Here is a 24,374-nt window from a genome sequence, read left to right as displayed (position 1 = left end):
CCTCAGCAAGCATGGGATTCTTCAATGTGGTGCCCCCAGAGTGCCATTGAGATGATATTTGTGTCTTTTTCTCGGTCAGTCTGAAGGCATCCTAGGAAATATAACCCAGCCTCTATCTCCTGCCACCAGGGCATCAGTGGAGATGTAATCCTGTCCTTATTCCTCACTGCAGTGCCTCCAGGGAGCTCCGGCCATCAGAGTAACCCTCCCATTCATCTCCTGTCTCAGAGCCCCCTGGGAGAGGCAGATGCTGCTCCTTAGAACAACAAAGTAGTCTTGACCTTTTGGAGCTCGGGAGAAGAGACTGGAAGGTGAGTGCTTGGGTGAGCGAGTTGGAGCCCACAAATCGATGTGGAGGTGGCTTTGGGTGGGAGTCTACATGGGATCGTTCCCAAGGCTAGGGCCTCAAATGCCTCGGTCCTGCAGTGTGACCCCTGATTCCAGGAAAGGTGCCCCCGCCCCGCCTTCATCCTCCCAAAGATAGATGCTACAGAGATGGGAAGATCGGGCCTTGTTCACTGGTATAAAAATCTTTACTTCAGTATAAAATATTAAATAAAACAAATATTAATTAATAATAACAACGATGGTGCAACAATACTAATGTGACAAGACCTCTCCCGCTGGCCTGCAGCCTATCTCCAGCTTTTCTCCTCTGGTTCTGCAACTCTGTGAGACAGGTGTCTTGACAGCTGGGATGGCTGAGACCCACAGAGGGCACCACACTGGCCTGAGGTCACACAGCAATTCTGCAGCGCTGGAAGCCGAGGGAAGGGCAAAGGGTTCCCCTGGATCCAGCCAGGGCAGGGGGAGTGTGGGCTTCAGGTCCAGAGGAGAGTGCCCCCCCATAGTCTGGCACTTATAAGCAGGGTGACGGTGAGGCTGAGGTGGGCAGGACCACGCCGGGCGGCACCCCCCGTGCGTGGCTGGCGATCCAGGACTGGATGGTTACAGCCATTTCCAGAACAGCAGGAGACGTTGAGATGGGTCAGGCTGAAGGCTTCAGCCACGTGGAGACTTTGGCACCATGAGGGGGTTGCACAGCCTCTCACTGTGTAGCTTGGGTTGCCCAGGCCTGAGGAGAGAGAAGGCTGTGTGAGCTCCTGGGGCTAGGCCTGGAATTCTCCCCAGGTGACATGCCACCTTGTGGTGGGTGCCACCTGAAGAAAGCGGCAGTTTTAAATGTGGTCCCTCGGGCCCTTCCAGGGGAAGTGTGAAGTCAAAATTATTCTCATAATAATGTTAAAACAGCATTTGGCTCTTCCGCTCTTTTACGTGTGCAGTGGGGTTTTCCAGAAACCCTGGGATATGTGATCTTGCAGCCGACCGAATACAGAAGCAGATAGGAGGCTCCTGGGGTCCCAGGGTGGCTCAGTCGGTTAAGCGTCCGACTTTGGCTCAGGTCATGATCTCACGGTTCGTGAGTTCCAGCTCCGCGTCGGGCTCTGTGCTGACAGCTCGGAGCCTGGAGCCTGCTTTGGATTCTGTGTTTTCTTCTCTCTCTGCCCCTCCCCCGCTCGTGCTCTGTCTCTGTCTCTCAAAAATAAATAAAAGTTAAAAAAAAGTGAAAAAAAAAAAAAAAAACCCATAGGAGGATCCAGCTGTCTTCTATTAAGCCAGGCATTAAAGATATTTGCAAAACGGTAGGCCCATGCCGGTCTTCTCTTTAAATGTTTTCGTTATGGAAAGTGGCATTAAAAATTTTTTTTTAAATAAAAAATATGTTCAGATGGGATGAAGTTTTATTTTAAAATAAATTAATAAATACATCTCACTTTTCACTTCTAATGCCGTAAATATCTACAGAGATCATGGACACAAGTAATGGTTTTTAAGAGAATGAGGAAATTTTGAGATGAAAAACGTGGAGAACCACTGGAATAGAGAGGCGGGTCCAGGATGGCACAGGATGGGAGCCCGTGATGTCCGTAGAAGTCCCACCCACTTGGGGAAGCCCCGCCCCCAGAGAAGCCCACATTCTGTTGCTGAAACACCCATTTCCTAATGGAAGCCCTAATTCCCGACTACACTTTGCACCCTCCCAAAGGAAGTCCTACCTTTTCCACAGGAAGACCCACCTCTATCAAGGCGACCTCTAGCCCACAGCCTCCCACCCACAACTCTCCTTTCCCAGCCTCCTAGAGGGGCTCACCATTACTGCCAGTGGCTTCCAGACATTGACTCATGGGGCCACGGCAGGCAGTCAGGGAAGTCTCTTCCGAGGAACATCCATGGGTGCTGTTCCCCTCACAGCTGTAACACTGGAGGCCATTCAGAGGCAGGTTTTGAAGCTCCACAACTTGGAAGAAGACAAGGACACAGAAACCAAGGAAATTAGCACGGGGGTCTGGGCAGGTGGGTGGAGGGGTGTCCCTCCAGGTATTACCTCCCTAGAACTGTCAACTCGCAGCCTAGAGATGTCTTGGAGCCACCTTGTGGTCAGGCATTTGAACGGCACTCTCTTCTGGCGGGTTCTTTATAGAACCTCTGAGAGAAATCCCACCTCCCGGCTCCTCCTGAGCCCCCATCTGACCAGGCACTGGGCAAGCAGCTGTGGAAGACCAAAGAGTCCAGCTACCCTGTCCAGTATGGTGGCCACTAGCCAAGTGTGTTTGTTTACATGGGCACTGAAGTTAGCTCGTATTAACTACAGTTCAAAGTTCAGTTCACGTTTCAAGTGCTCAATGGCCAGATGAGGCAGTGGCTACCATATTGGAAGGCACGGGTATAGAACATTTCCATCACTGTGAGAACTTCTGTTGGACAGTACTGGTTTATAACACGAAGGAGCTGGATTACACTGGAGGGGAGGGACAGGGACACGTTTCCCCGAGGACCATACTTCAAAGCAGAGACCTAACAAATGAGAGGCAGCCAGCTAGGCAAACTCCCGTGGGCGAGACGTGTTCCTGGAGGAGAGGGCACTGCATGTGCAAAGGCCATGAGGCAGGATGGAGTTTGGATCAGTGCAGACTGTGAGGCAGACAGGTGCTGATCACATAGGGCATAGGACGGCCTTTGGATTTTATTCTGAGAGCAAGGGGAAGTCGCCGCAGCGACTTGAGGAAGGAGGGGCCCATGCTTGCTCTGGTTTACATTTTTAAGAAATCACTCTTGCTGCTGTGCTGGGCACTGGCTGTAGGGTGCAGGAGTGAAAGCAGGGGGGCCAGCAAGGTTACTGTAACAATGGAGGCAAGGGCTCCAGGTGGCTCAGACCAGGGAGGTGAGCAGTGGAAAGATTCTAGGAAGCATAAAGCATGGGTCTTGGTAAAGGTTTGACGGGCTCATCGAATTCCCACACAACCCATCTTTGAGGACGGAGAGACCTAGAGAGGAGGGGTGGCCTGCGAGTGAGTGGCAGCAGCCTGGGTACACCTCCCTGCCCCGACCCCAGGCCTCGCGTGGCGCGCGTCCCTGGCCCCTCACCTGGACCCCCGTTGCATTTGGTGGTGTTACAGCACCGCAGGAAATGGAAGGTGTGGTTGTTGTGGAAGCCGGTGGGGCCTGGGCAGCCAGGAAGGTTGCCACAGCCGCGGGTGTGGTGCTCATCCCTTGGACTGCCTGTAGGGGGCAGAGGAGAGAGAGATCAGGCTACTGGCCCCGGGCTGAGACTGGGTTTGCCCACGGCAGCAGTCATCTGCCCGTTTCCTGCTTCGCGGTTCATTACAGGACCCTCATCTTATTTGGGGCAGCCATTATCTAGCCAAAAGACACATTTTCCACCCGCCACAGGTGTAGTCATATGACTGAGTTCTGGCCAATGTGATATAAATAGATTTTATGGGACTTCCAGAAAGGAGAACCCTCACGAAGGGAAAAGTGCCTATTTTTTGGTCCCTTTTTCTCATTCTTCTTCCTAGAACTTGGACATGAGGTCTGGAGCTCTGGCAGCCATCTTGGACTATGAGGCAATCTTGAGAATGGAAGCAGAGACGAGAAGGCATCTGGGTTCCTGGTGACTGTAGAACTGTCCTAGTGGCCCAGGACTTCGGATCACTAGACTTTTGTGTGACAGAATTAACTTTCTGCCTTGCTTAAATGCTTGTTATTCTGGGGTGGTTGTTAAGTGCAGCCTTGGGACGGGACAAAGCAGGGAGGAGGAGCTGCTGGTAGGTTGGGGCTCACCTTCCAGGGTCCGGTGGGTCACCACCTCCAGGCACTGTTCTCCAGGGCTGCGGCATTGCAGGCTCTGGACCCAGCCTCTCTCACAGCTCAGGTCTGATGAGGCGCAGGAAACACATTCAAGGTAACGGCTTCGGGTTCGGGGAAAGGTGGGAGGCCGACCTGTTTGGGGAGGGGCGGGAGGGTGAGACTCCCTGGGAGAGTCCCGGAGATCTAGTTCCCTTGAAGACTCACTTTAGCGTCAATTCCTCTTCATCTCACCCTTCAGCCAATCATCAAAGCCCTGCCCATCCCACCTCCTGAATCTTTCTAGCATCCATCCCCTCCTTTCCAGCCCCATGACCAGGTCAGACCGCCTTCAACACCAGGTTTGTCTTTGGCCTTCTGGTTTCCATTCTTGCCCCCCAACCCCACCAAGTGCATCCCCACACAGCCCTAGAAGGATGCTTCTAATTTTTTTTTTTTAACATTTATTCAATTTTGAGAGACAGAGAGAGACAGAGCACGAGCAGGGTAGGGGCAGAGAGAGAAGGAGACGCAGAATCTGAGCTCTCAGCACAGAACTTGGAAGGATGCTTCTAATACTTGAATCCGACTCTGCCTCTGCTCTGCGCAAAACCCCTCCATGGCTCCCCGGTGCCCTCAGAATAAAATCCAAGCTACTCAGCACGGCATTCAAGGCCCATCAAAGTCTGGGTCCTGGCCACCTCTCCTGCCTCATCGCCCTCCACTAGCCCCTCAGGCTCTACCCCTCCACAACTTCCCACAGCCCCTGAGTGTACAGGCAGAACAGGCTTCCTTGTTCCCTACTCTCCCTGTCTCCTCCTACTCATTTTTCAGGCATCATCTCAAATTTCACCTCCTCTAAGAAGTCCTCCCTCACCTCCCAGGCCGGATCAGGTGCCCCTCTGGGGTCCCCTTCCAGCCACGCCCACTTTAGGTCCTCCCTGGGAGCCCCAGCAGGGTAGGTCCGGGGGGCTGTCTCCATCATTAACTTGTCCCAACACCACCCAGCACAGGGCCAGGGCCAGAGAAGATATTCAATAAATATTTGTTAAATGAATGAATCAACAATTGATCAAAACTCTGCTATCGTTCCCTGTGGTAGCCAATCTCCGAGCCCCCAGGACCCCTCGCTCCTGGTATGCGTGCCCTTATAGGGGCTGACCTGTATAACTAAGAGGAATATTGCGGAAATGATGGTGTATCACTCTTGTGCAAGATCGTAAAAGGCACTGCAACTCCTCCCTGGCTCTCTCTTGGATTCCTTGGTCTGGAGGGGATCCAGCTATCACGTTGTTAGGACACTCAAATACTCCGCGTACTCGTCTACATGGCGAGGAACTGAGGCCTTTTGCCCAAGTCACGGGATCACATCGTCCGTGAGAGTGAAGCTCCCTTTGGAGCCAGCAGTCACCTTGACTACACCTGCATGAAAGATCTAGAATCATCTGTGTAATCATCATCTGAAAGATCTAGAATCATCTAGAATCATCTAGATTCATCTGGAAGTTACTTCCAGATTCTTGACCTTCAGAAACTTTGTGAAATAATACACGCTTAATTTTGTTTCGAGTTTTGGGACAATCTGCAATGCGGCCACAGATAATTAATACACTCCCCAGTTGTGTCAGGGATCCAAGCCTCACTTGATCGATCTGTGAAAACTCGGCCTCTCACCCCTTCTGGTCCAGGCCAAGAGGATGAATTATTTTTCCCTGGAAACACCATAGCCATTTCCTCTGCCCAGGCCTTGGCCCACACCATTCCTGAGCCTGGCATGCCCTCCCCTTCCTGACCCCAAATATCCAAGTTGAGTTGGGGCCAAGTCTTACATCAGAGAGAGGACGGTCTCAGCCCCTCTCTCAACTGGCAGGCCAGCTGCTGGAATTAGGTGAATCATTTACATCCAAAGCCAAATCTTCCCCAACCCTAAAGAAAAATATCTAAAATTCCAACATGAACTTCCATGAAAACAACAACAACAACAACAACAAACACCATTGGGTTTGATTGCCGTCCCCACTCTCATACCACTCTAGGGTCCCCTGGTGAACTTTTCTATCTCATTCTTCTAAATGTGGGTGATCCTCAAGGCTCTGTCTCGGGCAGTTTTCATTTCTCACGGTACGCGCTCTCCCATGGGGACGCTATCCATCGACCTGATTTCATTTCCGTGTGTTTGCTGGGAACTCACTCCAGGCAGGACTTCTCTCTGAGCTCCACATCTGTACACCCAACTGCTTCCTGGAGGCCCCCTGACTATCCCTCAAACACCTGAATCGCTACATGCCCCAAGGGGAGCTCTCCTTCTTCTCTAAACTGGTCCTTCGCTCCTGAATTCCACATCTCTGAGGTGGCCCCGTTCTTCAGTCCCCCAGGGCAGACATCTGGCAGGTTCCTTGATCCTCTGCATCCAGCATCAATTTGGATATTTCTAGTTGCCCCGTCTTCTAGCTCTTTAATCCTTTTGCCGCACTGCACACATCTTTTAAGCACATCTATTAGGCTGTTAATTTCAGTCACTATTCTGTATTTCCTGTTTGACTCTTTTAAAAAACGGACACCCACATTTCTGCTAAAATTTATCCTATTCTCTATTTTTTGGACTCTGTTGGTCATGGCTTATTTATTTATTTATTAATTAAAAAAATTCTTTTTAATGTTTGTTTTTGAGAGAGAGACACACAGAGTGCGAGTGGGGGAGGGTCAGAGAGAGAGGGAGACATAGAACCCGGAGCAGGCTCCAGGCTCTGAGCTGTCAGCACAGAGCCCGACGCGGGGCTCGAACTCACAAACGGTGAGATCAGACCTGAGCCGAAGTCGGACGCTTAACCGACTGAGCCACCCAGGTGCCCTGATTATGGCTATTTTAAATTTCCCTGTCGGGGCCCCTGGGTGGCTCAGTCGGTTAAGCGTCCGACTTAGGCTCAGGTCATGATCTTGCGGTCCGTGAGTTCGAGCCCCACGTCGGGCTCTGTGCTGACAGCTCGGAGCCTGGAGCCTGTTTCGGATTCTGTGTCTCCCTCTCTGACCCTCCCCCATTCATGCTCTGTCTCTCTCTGTCTCAAAAATAAATAAATGTTTAAAAAAAAATTAAAATAAATAAATAAATAAATACACAAATTTCCCTGTCTAATAACTCTACTATCTGAATCGTTACGGGTCTGTTTCTACTGTTGGATTTTTCTCTTGGTTTCCTGTTAATTGGTCCTTTTTATTTTCTTCGGGGTACCTTGTAAGTTTTGATTAGATGCCAGACATCACAATGAAAATTTGTAAAGGCTCTAAATAATGTTATTTTCTTCCCGAGAGGGGTAGGTTTTCTTCCTGCTGACGATCAGATGTAGGCATTTTTAGGGCTGGTCTATTTCAGTTTTGCCCTTACGCCTCGGGTGTGGACTGAGAGGAAAGCGTGGGGTGGTTACCAAGGCCTCTCTCTCTCCAACTTGGCAACTTTGGTCTTTCCAGCATCATATGCCTGCTGGAATCTTTGCTCAGTTCTGTAACTTCCCAGATACTATTTTCTGCTGAGTTTCTTGGAGTTTCACCCTATGCACATACAGCCTGCCAATGACTTAAAAGAAGTTTGCAAATCTGGGGACTCCCTTTTCTGTGGTTCCATGTGTTCCAGGATTTTACCACTCATTTTCTAGACACTCTGGCAGCCCTAGAATCTGACCCTTGTCTGCTCAGCCTAGTGATGATCTCCCTTATTTGGGTTCTATTTCCTCTCCTCAACAGTGAATTGGAAAGTGCACCCAAGGAAACACCCAGCTTGCCTGCATAACTCAACTTCTGTGCTTCCCTTATTTCAAGGATCGTAGCATCTCAACTTCCTCTCTTCATTTGCTGCTCTCCAGTGACCTCAAATAATTATTTATAATTTGTCCAGCTTTTCTGGCTGTGACTGGCAGATTAGTCCAATACATGTGATCCCATCATGACCAGAACTGCAAACCAACCTCCATGTCTAATCCATCACTAAGTCCCGCTCATCTACCTGCTAAATAGTTCTTTTTTAAAGAATATTTATTTATGGGAGCACCTGGGTGCCTCAGTTGGTTGAGCAGCCGACTTCAGCTCGGGTCATGATCTCTCGGTTCGTGAGTTCGGGCCCTGAGTCAGGCTCTGTGCTGACAGCTCAGAGCCTGGAGCCTGCTTCGGATTCTGTGTCTCCCTCCCTCCCTCGTTCATGCTCTGTCTGTCTCTCTCTCTCTCTCAAAAATGAATAAAAATTAAAAAAACTTTTTGTTTATTTATTTAGTTACTTACTTATTTATTTATTTATTTAGAGACAGACAGCATGAGTGAGGAAGGAACGGAGAGACAGAGGGAGAGAGAGAGTCCCAAGCAGGCTCCACGCTGTCAGCACAGACCCTGATGTGGGCTCGAACTCACAAACCTCGAGATCATGACCTGAGCCGAAACCAAGAGTCAGATACTCAACCGATGGAGTCACCTGGGCGCCCCCTCTGCTAAACCCTTCTTCAATCCACCCCCCTTCTCTCCATCTGCATGGCTGACATTCTAAAATTTTTTTTTTTCAACGTTTTTAATTTATTTTTGGGACAGAGAGAGACAGAGCATGAACGGGGGAGGGGCAGAGAGAGAGGGAGACACAGAATCGGAAGCAGGCTCCAGGCTCCGAGCCGTCAGCCCAGAGCCCGACGCGGGGCTCGAACTCACGGACCGCGAGATCGTGACCTGAGCCGAAGTCGGACGCTCAACCGACTGCGCCCCCCAGGCGCCCCTGCATGGCTGACATTCTAATCCAGTCGCCCTCTTCTTCATCGGGACAGCCTCAGCCAACTCCAAGTTGGACTCTCCTCATCTACTCTCCCTCCATCATTGCCTCCCTCTGAGGTCAGAATAATTTGTTTAACAATCCAAATCTGACGGTGACACTCTCTGCTTAAAACCCTTCCATGACCTCCCACTGATCCCCAGACGGTCTATGTTCCTCACCACAGCCTAGAAGGCCGTGTCAGGTGCACCAGCTCCTCTTGCCGGTTTTTTCCTCCCCGCAGTCATCCTACCTTCATCCACCCTTGTGTCTGTCGCTCTCCCCAGAAAACCCTTCCCCCTGTCTTTTTAATAATCTGACTCCTACTCATCCCTCAAGATCCAGCCTAGTCATTGCCTCCTGTAGGAAGACTTCCCTGACCTGAGTCCAGTATTTCCCCCCAAGGGTCCCACAGCCCCAGCGCTTCATGCCTCCCGGCCCCGATCACTCTGGTGTCTGTTTCCTTTATCTCAGCCCTGAAAGTTCTGGACTATGTTTCCCCATTACAGCTCTGACCCCTCTGATCTGTTTCCCCATCCTGGCGCTGACTAATCTTAGCAGTCACTGTCTGGTGATGGGTCTCTCACCCCCACTCCCACCCCACTGGACTGTAAGCCCAGTGGTAAGGCCCAAAGCTGTCCCGGTCACCTCTGTATCCCCAGTATCGCATAAGTACAGGATGGGGTTTAACCAACTATTCCAGTCACCGCCTGCAGGATAAAATGGCCTTAGAAATGGGGCTGGTATAGTTTTACTACTTACTAAATTACTGAATTGATAGCTGCTGCCCCAAGCTTGCTGGTGGACCCCTGGCCACTCCCAACTCTCTCTTTATTTATTTCCTTAAAATTTTTTTTTGTAATGTTTATTTATTTTTGAGAGAGACAGAGAGAGAGAGAGAAAGCATGAATGGGGGAGGAGCAGAGAGAGAGGGAGACACAGAATCTGAAGCAGGCTCCAGGCTCTGAATTGTCAGCACAGAGCCTGACGCGGGGCTTGAACCCACGAACCGTGAGATCATGACCTGAGCTGAATGCTCAGATGCTTAACCGACTGAACCACCCAGGCACCACCCCCCCGCCAACTCTCTCTTTAGAACCCTATGTTCCCAAGATTCATCAGCTAAGGTGGGAGAGGGGTGCTCCAGGAGTCTGTTCTGACTGGTCAGTGCCTTATGCATCAACTGATATCGTTAAATATTTTGAATATTATCTGCAGTTAGAATTAATTGAGTCTACTCCATTATTAGTGCTTTCCTTATGCAAATCTAACAGCAAGATGATGCTAGTGACCCTTCCCTGAAAATAAACATCTGGGGGTGCCTGGGTGGCTCAGTCGGTTGAGCGTCCGACTTCGGCTCAGGTCATGATCTCACAGTTCGTGGGTTCAAGCCCCGCGTCGGGCTCTGTGCCAACAGCTCAGAGCCTGGAGCCTGTTTCAGATTCTGTGTCTCCCTCTCTCTCTGACCCTCCCCCGTTCATGCTCTCTCTCTGTCTCAAAAATAAATAAACGTTAAAAAAATTAAAAAAAAAAAAAAGAAAGAAAATAAACATCTGATTCAGTCCCCGCCAACAGATGGAAGTTTGAGGTCAGGAAGGATGAACAAGAAACAGTGCAAACGCAGGTGCTCTGCTTAACTGACGTCATTGTGACTGGTCTGGACTTCGCCAATTTCCTTCCTCACCAGGTCCAGAAAGAGGAAACGGCATGCATGACCAAGCAACATGGATCCGTTGCTTCCTACCCTCTCCTGTGGGAACTTGAGCCTTTCTAAGGCTTTTTGTTAGACGGGCATTTGCATGGGGGCTGGTGGGGACAGGATCAGGAGAAGGACGAGTTTAAGTCAGAGATGGTGCGGGGGTCGGGGACGGCAAGGGCTGCCCAACTCACCAGCTCTGGGTCGGTTGCACAAGTCAGACCCACACACGGCCTCCGTAAGAGTGATGATCTTCACGCCTGTCCGATAGCTCATGGTCCTGTTGCTTTTCTCTGGGTGAGCACAGCCTCTCTCCACCACCTCCAGCTCGTCACCTACTGTGAGGAATGCGTCTCTGTCACCCCAAAGGCTCCACTGGGCTCAACCGGCCTCTGATACTCCTGGTCATATGGTCACCCACTTCTGGGGCTGACCTCTTCTCTTGGGGCCAGCTGTCTCCCCTCTCCCCCTCCCAGCACAGAGAACCTACTCTCTCTTAGGGACAACACTGTTGTGGAGAACTTCTGGATCCATCTACCCCTCCTGCCCAGCTTAGCAGTGAGATGCCTCTAATAGGATTTTTTTTTTTTTTTTTTTTTTTTTTTTTTTTTTAAGCAGGCTGCATGCCCAACGCTGGGCTTGAACTCACGATGCTGAGATCAAGACTCAAATGCTCCACCAACTGAGCCACCCAGGCTCCTCTCTAATAGGAATTTTTAAAGGAAAATGTTACAAGCTTGCCAAATAGTATAAGAGAGTGATATAGTAAATATTGTGTATCTGTCACCAAACTTTATAAAGTATTAGCATTTTGCTGTATTTTGTTTCAGATATTTTTAAAAAGGAACTTAAATTTAAAGGATACATTTAGGGGTGCCTGGGTGGCTCAGTCAGTTAAGCGTCTGACTTCAGCTCAGGTCATGATCTCAGCCTGTGAGTTCGAACCCCGCGTCGGGCTTTGTGCTGACAGCTCAGAGCCTGGAGCCTGCTTGGGATTCTGTGTCTCCCTCTCTCTCTGCCCCGCCCCTGCTCATGCTCTGTCTCTCTCTGTTTCCAAAATAAATAAAAACATTAAAAAAAATTTTTTTAAGATACATTTAAAGTCTCCTGATCACTCCCCCACATCCATTGCCCTTATGCCCTGCCCAGAAGCAACTACTGGCACAGACAATTCTCACACTGGGTGTGCCTAACATACTGTTGTTTATTTGGGCAGTGTTTATTTATTGTATATTGTTACATACTATTTACATTAAAAGGTATCATACTCTGCAACGTGCTTTTTCTCTCTCAACCTTATGTTTTTGAGATGTATCCACTTTAATGCCTACAGCTCTGGTTCCTTCATTTAAACTGCCTGCAGCATTCCATTGTGTGCTTATGCCATGTTTCTCCTCTGCTGATGACTAATCTGTATCACAGACGTCACTGCTGAGAACCTTCTTATACACGTGTCTCTGGGCACGTGTGTCCAAGGTTCTTCGGGCTTTCTATATTCCTAGGAGTTGAACTGCTGTCTGTGGGGTATGCTAATCTTCACCTGTACGAGATATCGCCAAATTGGTCTTTGCGGGGGATGCACCAATTTACCCCCGCTATTAACAGGGTCTGCAGCCTCACATTCTTATCCATTCTTTGCTTTGTCAGTGTTTCGAATGCTTGTCAATCTGGTGGGTGTGAAATGGGGTCTCCTTGTCTTTTTCCTTTGCACTTCCCTGATTACTGGTGAAATGAGGGTTCTTGGCCACTCGAGTTCCCTGCAGGAACCAAGTGCGGGAATCTCACCTTCCCACATGCGCATGACCGTGGTCCTGCAGAGGTCCTGGCCCGGGGCACACTCTTCCACCTGGCACTTCCCGGTCCTCCCACACAGCATGCACTGCAGGCCCCAGGAGGCTGGGGGAAGAAAGAGTAGAGGAAAGATTGTTATAGCTCCGTGCCAGGGTCCCCCCTTGCCCCTTCATGCCCCAATACCGGGACCAAGTCACCAGGCCCTGTGCACTCAAGTTTATGCTCCGCGTTCGGCCCGACCTTTAGTTCCACCACTAGGTCCAGGCCAGCTGCTTCCAGTCTATCTCTAGCCCCACGTTGTATCTACGTCCCCCTACCCTAAAGTTCTATCCCCGCCCACAATACCTCTCTAAAGTCCCGCCCTGGCTCATTTTCCCTTGAATTCGGTACCCACGCGGGGCCAATCCTGAAAGTCCAGTCCTCACCCTCTGTCCATCTGGACCGTCTAGCCTAACTGCAGTTTAGGTGCTTCCCCCCACCGCACCGGGCCTCGGTCGGTTCTGCCTCTCACGCCCTCCGAGGGGCGGTCTACGCTCACCCTACTGCAGCTGATCTTTGTTCTACCCCACTTCCACGTGTCTTCCACCAACTATCCCCCCGTTAACGACCCCAAACTCTACTCTTTTCCCAAAGTTCTCTCCCCGACCATCAGCCCAGGCCAAAGTTCTAACTCCGCCCACCAGACCTCTGGAGGTTCTAACCCCCACTACTGTAGCCTCGGTCTAAGTTCTCTCCGGGCTCACCGTGAGCTCCTCCCCCGAAGCGCTCTCCCCGCCCACAGGCTCCTCCCCCAAAGCTCTCTCCCCGCCCACAGGCTCCTCCCACGAAGCTCTCTCCCCGCCCACCGGCCCCTTCCGCGAAGCTCTCTCCCCGCCCACCGGCCCCTTCCGCGAAGCTCTCTCCCCGCCCACCGGCCCCTTCCCCGAAGCTCTCTCCCCGCCCACCGGCCCCTTCCCCGAAGCTCTCTCCCCGCCCACAGGCTCCTCCCACGAAGCTCTCTCCCCGCCCGCCAGTTCCTCCCGAGGTTCTAGCCCCAGCCCGCTCCACGTCCTGCGGTTATAACTCCGCCCACTAGCTCCGCCCCAGCTCCTATCCCCGCCTACCAGGCCTCCCCTGCAGGGGGTCCCTTCCCCACCCCAAATTCGCACTCCCCTGGAGTCATTACTCATTCTTGGCCACGAATGATCCGGAGAGCTTTTCGGGTTATTCAGTGTCGAACCACCCCGCAACCCCCGTTCCCGCCCCGCCTTGACTCAGTTCCTTCTCAATTTCCTCTCGCTTTTCAACCCTCTCCGGTACATTTCCGGGGAAAAAGAGTAGAGAGGATAGCGTCGGCCAGGGGACAGTGAAAGCAAAGGTCCTCGAGGTTCGAGGGACAAGCCCTGGATCCCAAGCCCCTGCCTCCGCGACGTTCGGCCTCCCTAGACCTCTGGTAAAATGAAGCTCCGTCGTCCCTGTCTTTCAAGCGGCTGGTCGGTGGGGGGAGATCCGACAGCGTGGAGAAGTCTGCGCAACGTTCCTGCTGCGGGGTCAGAATCCCACTTACTCAAGGGCTGGCTGTGTGACCTCGGACCGGTTACTTAACCTCTCTGTGCCGGTTTCCTTCTCTGAAGCAGGGCCAAGACTAGTCCAGCCCGTCCAGTTTGAAATTGCAAGGAAAGCGCTTAGAAGAGCGGCCGGAATAAAGAACGCACTCACTCAACGGTGGCTGTGGTTAACTACACGCCTTCGCTCGACTAATATTGCCTGAGCACCTACTGTGGGCCGGGTACGGTGCTGTGTGGGGCTGCAGACAGCAGGATTATTATTTGAGTGTGTGGGTGGGGGGTGCTGGAGACTGAGCCCTCGCCCTCCAACCCGTCGAACTCTGAGGCCACCGCCCTCCCCCACCCTCTCCTCTAAGTTCAAGACCCAGCTCCCCGCTCAGAGGTTCCGGCATCCAGGCCCTACCTGGAATGCAGGTCTGAAACAGCAGCAGCAGCAGCGACAGCAGCAGCGGGCGGCCCATGTCTGGTGGCAGCAGGTCCTGTCGGCGGCCTCCCTGCACCTCTCAGTCTGGCCTGGGGAAGGAGACAGTTTTGTGGCCCCGGGGCTCCTCCCAGAGATTTTGCGAAAGAGCGAGTCAGCCCCAGATGCGTGGGTGACTCCCTCTCCTCCCCCCACACCCCTCCTCCTCAAAAACTTCCTTTGCCAGGGCGCGGCCGGCCAGGAGTAGGGGGGCTGGCTCTGCTCTGACTCATGTGTAGTGGTCACGGGCCGTCTCCAGTCAGCCGAGGTGCAAATTCCAATTCTCCTGCTTCCTGCTATGGGGCCTCGAGCGAAGGACCTCAGCGGGCCGGTTAAAACTCCTGATGGGACATTTGATCATCAGTTATTGTTAACGATTTCTGTTAGTTTTGTGAGAAGGGATAATGGTGTTGTGGTTATGTGGGGAAATGTCTTTATCATTAGAGATGCACGCGGGAATATTTGGAGGTGGAATAATGTAATGTCTCTAATTTGCCTTAAAACACTTGAGCCAAAAAAGTAGATCTTGCTGTTATGAAAATGGTTTTGCGGTTATGCGAGAAATTGTTCTTAGTTTTTAGAGACGTTAACTTAAATATTTAGAGGTGAATGTCACTGATGTCTGAGTTTACTTTAAAATGCTGTAGGAAACAAGAAAGGCAGAATACTTGCATCAATTATATCAGGGTAACCAGGGTAACTGACTTGCCATTCTGTCTCCTTTTCTGTGTGTTTGTAATGGTCCCTAATAAATTTTTTAAAAAGTAAAATAGGGGTGCCTGGGTGGCTCAGTTGGTTGGGCGTCCGACTTGGGCTCAGGTCATGATCTCCCAGTTCGTGGATTCGAGCCCCGCGTCGGACTCTGTGCTGACAGCTCAGAGCCTGGAGTCTGCTTTGGATTCTGTGTCTCCTCTCTGCCTCTCCCATGCTCATGCTGTCTCTCTCTCTCTCTCTCTCAATAATAATTAAATGTTAAAAAAATGTTTTTTTAATAAAAAGTAAAATCACATGTAAAAGATGAAACAGTCTAGTGTCTCCATCTCGGGGTGCTTCTGACCGACCAATCAGAGCAATTTAATGCAGGTGGAATGTCTGAGGTAGTTGCTGGTCCCCAAGGAAGGCTCAACAAATTCCTTCAACATTTACCAAGGACCTACTTTGTACCAGGCACTGGTCTGGGGACTGGGGACACAGCAGGAAACAAAGCAAAGTCCCTACCCTTGCCAATGAGGAGTAAACATGTGTTGTTTAATCTACGGTTGTCAGGCAGTGATAAGGAAGGTGGAAAGCAAACCGTGGTGAAGGAAGTGCAAGGGCACAAGTGAGGCATGGCTAGTTTAAGTGGGGTGATGCGGAAGAGCTTCCCTGAGCAGGTGGCCTGTGAGCAGAGGCTGAATGTGGTGAGGGCAGAAGCTGGGTAGATGGCCCGGAAAGAGTTCCAGGGAGGGGCCGCAGCCAGTGCAAAGGTCCTGAGGTGGGAGTGTACTGGTGGGATCAAGACCAGGAGAGTGGCCAGTGTGGCTGGAACAGAATAAGGGAGGGAAAGAGGAGTAGGCAATGGGTAAGTGGTACTCCCTCTACCGCTCTAATAACAGGTATTGCATTATTATTCTTACTAATTCATTGAAGCCTTAAGGTAATAACTTTAAGGTAAAGTAAGAAGAGTCACCCCAAAATCCTATCTTCTAAGAGGCAGTAGAGCCTAGTGTTTGTTTTTTTCACATTTATTTATTTTGGAGAGACAGGGTGAGACAGAGTACACGTGGGGGAGGGGCAGAGAGAGGGGGGGACACAGAATCCGAAGCAGGCTCCAGGCTCTGAGCTGTCAGCACAGAGCCCCACGCGGGGCTCGAACTCACAAACCGCGAGATCGTGACCTGAGCCGAAGTCAGGCACTTGTCCTACTGAGCCACCCAGGCGCCCCTCCATGCCTGCCTTTCTTTCTATCTCTCGGCCTCTTTCTCTCTGTGACTCGTTCTCAAGTGACACACACCTGTGAGGTCCAGTGACGTGTCACGAGAGGGGGCGGGCAGGAGGCTGGGTCCATGTACAATCCCAGAGAAGCTCCAGGAATGTCAGCTCCTTCCTCCTCCTGACTCACCTGGGCCTCGCCCCTCTCCTCCCTGACTGCTGGGCCCTGAGGGGGGCCTGCGGGTTTCGGGGGCTTCCCCTAGCTGAGGAGAGGAGACTCTCATGCAGAGTCAGGGAGAAAGACCGTGAGAGACAGAGACACAGAGGGGGAGAGACGGTGAGAGAGACAGAGTGACAGATGGCGGGGAGGAGAGGAGAGGGGCCATGGACAGACTGATTCAGGGGCAGCCAGACAGGGAGAGAGATCTCTTCGCCTGAGAGGACGGAGACGGAGAGAAATAGAGGCACAGAGACAGAGAGAGGCAGACACAGAGGCAGAAGCAGAGGGAGTTGGAGAGCACGACACCCAGTTCCTTCAGAGAGAGCAAGGGGAGACACAGAGACCGCGTGTGTGAGTGCATACCCACGACCCCCTCAGCTTCTTGCCACCAGCCCGAAGCCCCTGACCTGGCTGTCAGTGGGGGCACGGCTGTGGCTCCAGGGGACACTAATGTGGCTTTCCCATCCCGGCCTGGCCACCTCCCAGATGTGGTGACATCACCTGTCAGGGCCTCCCTCTGCAAAAATGGGCAATGAAAAAGGAACCCCACCCACCCACCCACCCCAGGAAGTGAAAGAGCTGGGAAACTCCTGAACTCCACACCCCTCTTTCCCCATTTTCCAGGCAGAGAAACTGAGGCATAAAGGAGAGACTTTATTTATTTAAAAAATCGTTCTAATGTTTATTTATTTTTTATTTATTTAAAAGAAATTTTAATGTTTATTTATTTTTGAGAGAGAGAGAGACAGAGCGTGAGCAGGGGAGGGGCAGAGAGAAGGAGGGAGACACAGAATCCGAAACAGGCTCCAGGATCCAAGCTTCCAGCACAGAGCCCGATGCGGGGCTCGAACCCACAAACTGCAAGATCATGACGTGAGCTGAAGTTGGACGCTTAACCGACCGAGCCACCCAGGAGCCCCACTGAGGGCTTTATCTTTATAACTTGGTGAATCCTCACAGGATCTTGTTTTGTAGTTGGGGGAACTAAAGTTTAAAAGAGCATGATTGGGGGCACCTGGGTGGCTCAGTCCATTAAGTGTCTGACTTCGGCTCAGGTCACGATCTCGTGGTTCGTGAGTTCGAGCCCTGCGTCAGGCTCTGTGCTGATGCCTCGGAGCCTGGAGCCTGCTTCGGATTCTGTGTGTCTCCCTCTCTCCCTGCTCATGCTCTGTCTCTCTCTGTCTCTAAAAAATAAATAAATGTTAAAAAAAATTTTTTTAATAAATAAATAAATAAATAAATAAATAAAAAAGGCATGATTGGCTGAATAATGGCAGCCAAAAATCTCCAGGTCCTAAACCCTGGAATCTGTGAGTGTTACTGTCTTGGGAAAAGGGGTCTTTGCAGATGTGATTAAGTTAAGGATCTCAAGATGGAAACATTATCTAGATGACCCTCGTGGGCCCTTGATGTAATCACAAGTGTCCTTACAGAGGGAGGCACATGGACATTTGACTATACACAGAGGGGGAGGAAAGCAGGGTCAGAGAGAAAAGACACTTTGCTGCTGGTAATTATTTATTCATTCATTCATTCATTCATTCATTCATTCATTTAGAGAGCATGAGCAGGGGAGAGGCAGAGGGAGAGGGAGAGAGAGAATCCCAAGCAGGCCCTGCACCATCAACACAGAGCCCAACACGGGGATCGATCTCACGAACCCACAAGATCATGACCTGAGCTGAAATCAAGAGTCGGACACTCAACGGGCTTGATTTTGTCCCTTTAAGACTGGTTTTAGATTTCAGATCTCCAGGGCTGTAAGAGAGTACATTTCTGTTGTTTGAAGCTGCTAAATTGATGCTAATTTGTTACAGAGCCAACAGGGAACTAATACCAGAGGCTGTCACTTGCCTGTAATGGCCTGTGGGCACAGAGTCAGGGTTTGGACCCAAGCTGCCTGGCTCCAGGGCCCACGTGCAAAACCATCACGGTGAACGTTGCCGCTCTGGGCGGGGGGACAAGAACCAGGAGCCGGAAGCCCCCAGCCTCTTTCCATCCGTCCTCCACTGGTGTTCTTGGCAGCGCCTTCCCCTGGCTTCTGGGGCAGGGCTGACTTGGGGAGGGGAGAAAAGATCTGCTGAGTTAGTGCAACAAAGACAATTTCCCGGTGTCTAGCACCTTGCAGCTCAAGTAACACCACTAAGTTGCAACAGCAGAAATAATCACTGTACTTCAAGGGCTAATGTTGCTAATAGATAAAGAGCCCTGATTGAGGGTTGACTGTGTCTTCCTTGGCCTCTCCAGTCCCCCTCCCCCCATAAAGAAAGAAAGAGATCTATTGAAATCCTAACTTCTAGTACTCAGAATGTGACCTTATTTGGAAATAGGGCCGTTGTTGATGTAATTTGTGAAGATGGTGTCATAGGGGAGGAGGCGGGGCCCCTAATCCAAAGCGGCTGGTGTCTTCATGGGAAGATCATCACATGAAGACAGAGACACAGGGAGAAGGCCATGGGACAAAGGGAGCAGAGACTGGAGTCAGGGAGCTGCAAACCAAGGAATACCAAAGATTGCCAGCAAACCAATAGAAGCTGGCAAGAGGCAGGAAGGACTCACCCAAGAGGGTTTCAGAGTAAGCAGGCCTGCTGACACCTTGCTTTTGGGTTTCCAATTTCAGTTTCCAGCCTCCAGAATTGTGAGACAGCACATTTCTGTTGTTCTTTTGTGCATTTCTGTTGTTCTTTTTTTTTTTCCCCTGAATTCAGAGTAATGCCCTCTAGGGCTACAGCAGCTAGTCCTGGCACTTTTTTTTTTTTTTAATTCTTTTTTTGGCGGGGGGGGGGGGGGGAAGAGAGAGAGAGCGAGTGGGGGAGGGGTAGAGAGACAGAAGGAGAGAGAATCCCAAGCAGGCTCCGTGCGGAGCCCGATGCAGGGTCTGCCGGGCACTTCTGTGATTCTGAGTCATCCTGTCTGAGGCTCCTGGTTGCCGCAGCCTCAGGAAACTAACAAGGCTCCCAAGAACCAGCAGAAAATTAGCAGAGGACCAAAGAGGAAGCATGAAAGCGATACTATGATGCGATTCGCATCTGTTCGCTTTTGCTGTGTTGCACCAGCCCAAAATGTGGCGGCTTAAAACAGCACATATTACACTCGAAGGCTCTGCGGGTTGGCCGGGCCCAGCTGGTCCGGGCTGGCTCGGCTGGGCCTGACTGGTCTTGGATGGCTTCACTCGCTGGGCGGGCTGGGAGGCCCGGAGCCTTCCTCTGAGTGGTCTCCACCCTTGCAGGAGGGGAGCTCTTTCATACAGTGGCAAAGGGGTCGCAGGAGCAAGACAGTGACAACAGAAGCTGCAAACTCTCCCGAGGCCAAGACTCAACTCATGCAACATGGCTTCTGCCACCTTCTATGGTCAAAGCAAGTTCCGAGATTGGCTCAGAGTGGACGAGAGGGAGTTAGACTCCATCTCTCTCTCTCTCTTTTTTTTTTCAAGTTTTTATTTAAATTCCCATTAGCATACGGTAGACTCCATCTCTCTCTCTCTTTCTTTTGATGTTTATTTATTTTTGAGAGAGAGACAAAGAGGGAGACACAGACTCCGAAGCAGGCTCCGGGCTCTGAACCGTCACCACAGAGCCCGACGTAGGGCTTGAACTCACAAACTGCGAGATGGTGACCTGAGCTGCCCAGGTAGACTCAGAGTTCATGGCCATTTCCATCCTACCACGGCCCTTTCCCCTCCACGCTGGCAAAAATAAAACCGAGTGATGATACGCAGAGTCGGTGAATCTGTGCGGAAGCCGACGCTCCCTGACCAGCTGGTGTGAGCATAAATTGGTACAATCCCAGGAAGGGTGATTTTGCAATTGTTCTCAAAATGACAAATGGAGACAAACCTTTTGACACAAACCACTTACCGCGTGGGGGAACTTGGGGCGTGTGTGAAACTATCGTGGTGCAAAGTTCTTTGTTGCCACAGAGTTTGTAATCGCAAACTGAGGGAAAATACAGAACTGTACGAAGGTCCACTTATCGAATGGAAGAAAAGAAGGAAAGAAGAAGCTGTAACTCTGGTTACATTATTTTCAGGTGGAGAATTTTAGGGACGGGACGGTGCTTCAGTTTACTCTGTGGTTTGAGCATTGAAGGGGGGTGTGCGTGGGCCCACAGGCTTGTGTGGACATTACATAATTCCTCCTATGTCCCCTCGCCTCTGGGTTTCATTTTGTTTTGAATATATATATATTTTTTAAAGTTTATGTATTTATATTGAGAGAGAGAGAGAGTGCGTGTGTGAGTGGGGGAGGGGCAGAGAGAGAAGGGGAGAGAGAGAGAATCCTAAGCAGGCTCCGCATTGCCAACGCAGAGCCCGATGTGGGGGTCCACCCCACGAACCGTGACATCATGGCCTGAGCCGAAATCAAGAGTCGGGTGCTCAACTGACTGAGCCCCCCAGGTGCCCCTCACCTCCAGGTTTCAAAGTAAGGACAAGAACATGTCCTTTGTCTGCCTGCCTGTCCTTCACACACTTTACCTCGTGTTTGTGCAACTCCAGACCCGTTTGCGGAGCCTGAGTTATCAGCTAACCTTTGAGGAGATAGGAGATAGGTTTGTAGTCACAAAGCACCAGAGGGACAAAAGTCCCTCCTCCCGGACTCCAGACTCCAGACTCCAGACTCCAGACTGGGGCACCTGTTCTCCCTTCTTCCCACTTCTCCTGGACCAAAGGGTTCTGGGTCCACTGAGAAGGCGGTGGACCTCCTCCAGAAGCTTCTCCCTGCCACAGCACCCTGTCAGGCTCCCTCCTCCCTCAGGCCCAAGCTGCTTTTTTTTTTTTTTTTTTAATTTTTTAATGTTTATTTATTTTTGAGGGAGAGACAGAGTGCGAGTGGGAGAGGGGCAGAGAGAGAGAGGGAGTCACAGAATCCGAAGCAGGCTCCAGGCTCCGAGCTGTCGGCACACAGCCCGACTTGGGGCTCAAACTCACGAACCGTGACTTCATGACCTGAACCAAAGTCGGACGCTGAACCGACTGAGCCACCCAGGCGCCCCTCAAGCTCCTTGATTATACCCGCTGATTGAGGGCCCCGCCTGGACTCTGGGGAGCCCAACAGGCCTGCGGCTGACCTTGGACTGGCTCTTTTTCTTGTTTGGGATCTCTCCTCTGAGCCAAGGGGAGAGGCCAGCCCCAGCCTTGTAGGGCACACTGTTAAATGTGCTAAATGACAATACACAGTGCCTACTGTCCTCAGTGTTCTACGTACATTGACTCATTTAATCCCTCAATGCAGGCCTTGACATAGGTCCCCCTCCTCTCCTTTTTTTTTTTTTAAATATTTATTTATTTATTTTGAAAGAGAGAGAGAGTGTGAGCAGGGGAGGAGCAGAGAGAGAGGGAGAGAGAGAGAATCCCAAACAGGCTCCGAGCTGTCAGTGCAGAGCTTGACCTGGGGCTTGATCCCACAAACAATGAGATCATGACCTGAGCTGAGACCAAGAGTCAGGTGCCCAACGGACTGAGCCACCCAAGTGCCCCTCTCCTGTCCTCATCTGACAAAAGAGGAACTGAGGCCCTGGCAGGTGACGTGACTTGCCCGAGGCCACTGAGCTTGAAGCGGCAGGACGGGAACTTGAACCCAGGCCATCTGGATCCAAAGTGCTCATCCTCTTCTGGAAGCGTGTGTGCTTTCCTTAGAGCCGGAACATCGCTAGCGGAATCCTCCCAATGGGAACACGGCCACCATGTGCCCAGCGTCAGCAGGAGAGGGTGGAGTGTGCCAATTTAGTGGACGGACGCACTGAGGACTGAAACCAAGGACGGGATATCCCCAGAGATATAAGTCAAAGGAGAGGCAGGTGGGGAGGTGAAGCAATGGGGAGGTGACTCTGACGGAGACCAAGCATTGGGGCTGCGGGCCTCTTGTGGGGTCCTTGAGATCGACCTTATTCCCATTAAACGGATGTGCAAATCAAGGCTGCCCAGTCAGAGGCAGGGGCAGAAGAGAAATGCAGGCCTCATCCGGCTGAGGCGGGCCATTTTCTAGGTGAGGGTGGGGGGCTGTCTTCCCTCTTCCCTCTCCGTGAGGCTCAGCAGTCAGGTCAGAGAGGCCTGTGTTCAGATCCTGGTTATGCCAATGTCCTCGCTTGGTGGCTCTGGAGAAGGGCCTTAATGGCTCGGAGACTTACTTTCTTTCCCTATAAAATGCGGGAAATTCGGGGCTCATTTAAACTGTACCAGCCGTCAAACTATGGAAATACTTCCAGATTTGGTTGGTAGAAATCTGCTAGCTGTCCCGAGACCCCGAGCGCCCCTGTGGCATGCCCGGGTCCTCCCGGGCACCCCCATGTTCTAGCAACAGCAGGTCTGTGGAGGCCAGCAGGCCTCGTGGTTACTGTCACAGAGGCTGACCTGTACCGATAGACAGTCAAATATCGGAATACTGTATCCCTTCTAGGATTGAGGGTAATGGCTTGTAGACTATGGTAGGGATTCAGTGAGCTAACGTCTCTATGGAATGATCAGGAACGCGTTCATAATAACAATGGTAATGCCAGCATGCCCTTCTTTCTTTGGCCTCATGACTCTCCCTCTTGCCTCTCAGGACTCAGTTTCCCCATCTCCATGCTCCTCCCTAACGCCCCTGCCTGCCCCCCCCCCCACCGCTGCCAGGTGTCCCAGTGGCCAGGATGGAGGGTGGGGCCGCTATCTCCCTCACCTGTTTGCTCTCTCTCTTCTAGGCCTGCCAGTCTAGCCCTTGCATAAAAGGCCAGGTCACCTGTGTCCTGCTTCCTCCCCTCCAGCCTGGATCATGCTCCAGCTCCTCACCAGTCTGGCGCTCTTGGGAGCGCTGGCCACCCCAGCAGGTAGGCACTTTACATGTGGTCCCTGAGAGCAGGAACGAGAGAAAGAGCGAGAGAGACAGTCCGTGTTCACATGCGGGGTGGGAATCCAGCTTCAGAATCTGGGGTCCGGCTCCTTCTCTCCCTCAGCGTTTTGTCTAGCAGAGGCAGCTGAACTGTGTTTGAGAACGTAGTTCTGGAGCCAGCCTGCCAGGGTTCACATCTTGGCTCTGCCCGTTCTTAGCTTTGTGACCTTAAGTCTCTTTTTTCTTTTCTTTTCTTTCTTTTTTTTTTTTTAGTTTATTTATTTTGAGAATGGGGAGGGGCAGAGAGAGAGGGAGAGAGAGAATCCCAAGCAGGCTCTCCACAGCGCAGAGCCTGACGTGGGACTCGAAACCACAAACTGTGAGATCATGACCTGGGTGGAAACCAAGAGTCAGATACTCAACCTCCTGAGCCGCCCAGGTGCCCCAGGATCAGTTATTATTATTCCTTTATCTTGCCTGCCTGTCTCCTCTTTGGTTCTAAACCTGTGCCGTGGGCTCAGGTTGGGGATTAAGTGGCCCAGCACTTAGCCAGGATCGCACTGTGTGACCCCGAGTGAGACTCTAAACCCATCTGTGTTCTGTCTCCTCTCCTCTTCATGTATAAGAGGCAGGTATGAGGCACGGTTTGCAGTCTTCAGACCGGGCTACTTCGAGCCTGTGGATTCTCGGAAGAGCCCCAGGTGCCTCTCTGCAGGTGAAGAAGAAGGCTGCCATGGGGCGCCTGGGTGGCTCAGTCGGTTAAGTGTCCGACTTCGGCTCAGGTCATGATCTTGAAGTTCCTGAGTCTGAGCTCCGAGTCGGGCTGTGTGCTGACAGCTCGGAGTCTGGAACCTGCTTCGGATTCTGTGTCTCCTTCTCTGTGCCCCTCCCCTGCTCGTGCTCTGTCTCTCTCTCTTTCAAGAATAAATAAACATTAAAAAAGAAGAAGAAGAAGAAGAAGAAGAAGAAGAAGAAGAAGAAAGCTTCCTGGACGGATACAATTCTCCCCAGCCTACACTAAGAAGGGACATTCCA

At 51.4% G+C, this 24,374-nt stretch overlaps 1 protein-coding gene across 2 annotated transcripts; it reads right to left on the bottom strand.

The window, feature by feature from the left end:
* Positions 1–514: 514 nt before the first annotated feature.
* Positions 515–15,010, bottom strand: PLAUR (plasminogen activator, urokinase receptor). Of its 2 annotated transcripts, none has more exons than XM_007086614.3 (7): positions 14,346–15,010; positions 12,390–12,500; positions 10,799–10,939; positions 4,126–4,284; positions 3,427–3,561; positions 2,153–2,299; positions 515–1,075 (listed from the first exon to the last, which is right to left on the bottom strand). In XM_007086614.3, exons 1-7 carry the CDS (start codon positions 14,401–14,403, stop codon positions 822–824), a joined length of 1,005 nt encoding a protein of 334 aa, XP_007086676.1. In that variant the 5' UTR covers positions 14,404–15,010; the 3' UTR covers positions 515–821. The 2 variants fall into 2 exon arrangements, with proteins under 2 accessions (XP_007086676.1, XP_007086675.1); XM_007086613.3 differs by having other exon boundaries at positions 10,799–10,942; positions 14,346–15,008.
* Positions 15,011–24,374: the final 9,364 nt, after the last annotated feature.

The sequence above is a fragment of the Panthera tigris genome, chromosome E2, assembly GCF_018350195.1.
Source record: "Panthera tigris isolate Pti1 chromosome E2, P.tigris_Pti1_mat1.1, whole genome shotgun sequence".
Classification (NCBI taxonomy): domain Eukaryota; kingdom Metazoa; phylum Chordata; class Mammalia; order Carnivora; family Felidae; genus Panthera; species Panthera tigris.
The sequence above is the reverse complement of the archived record's forward strand: the minus strand, read 5'-3'. Positions and strand labels throughout refer to the sequence as shown.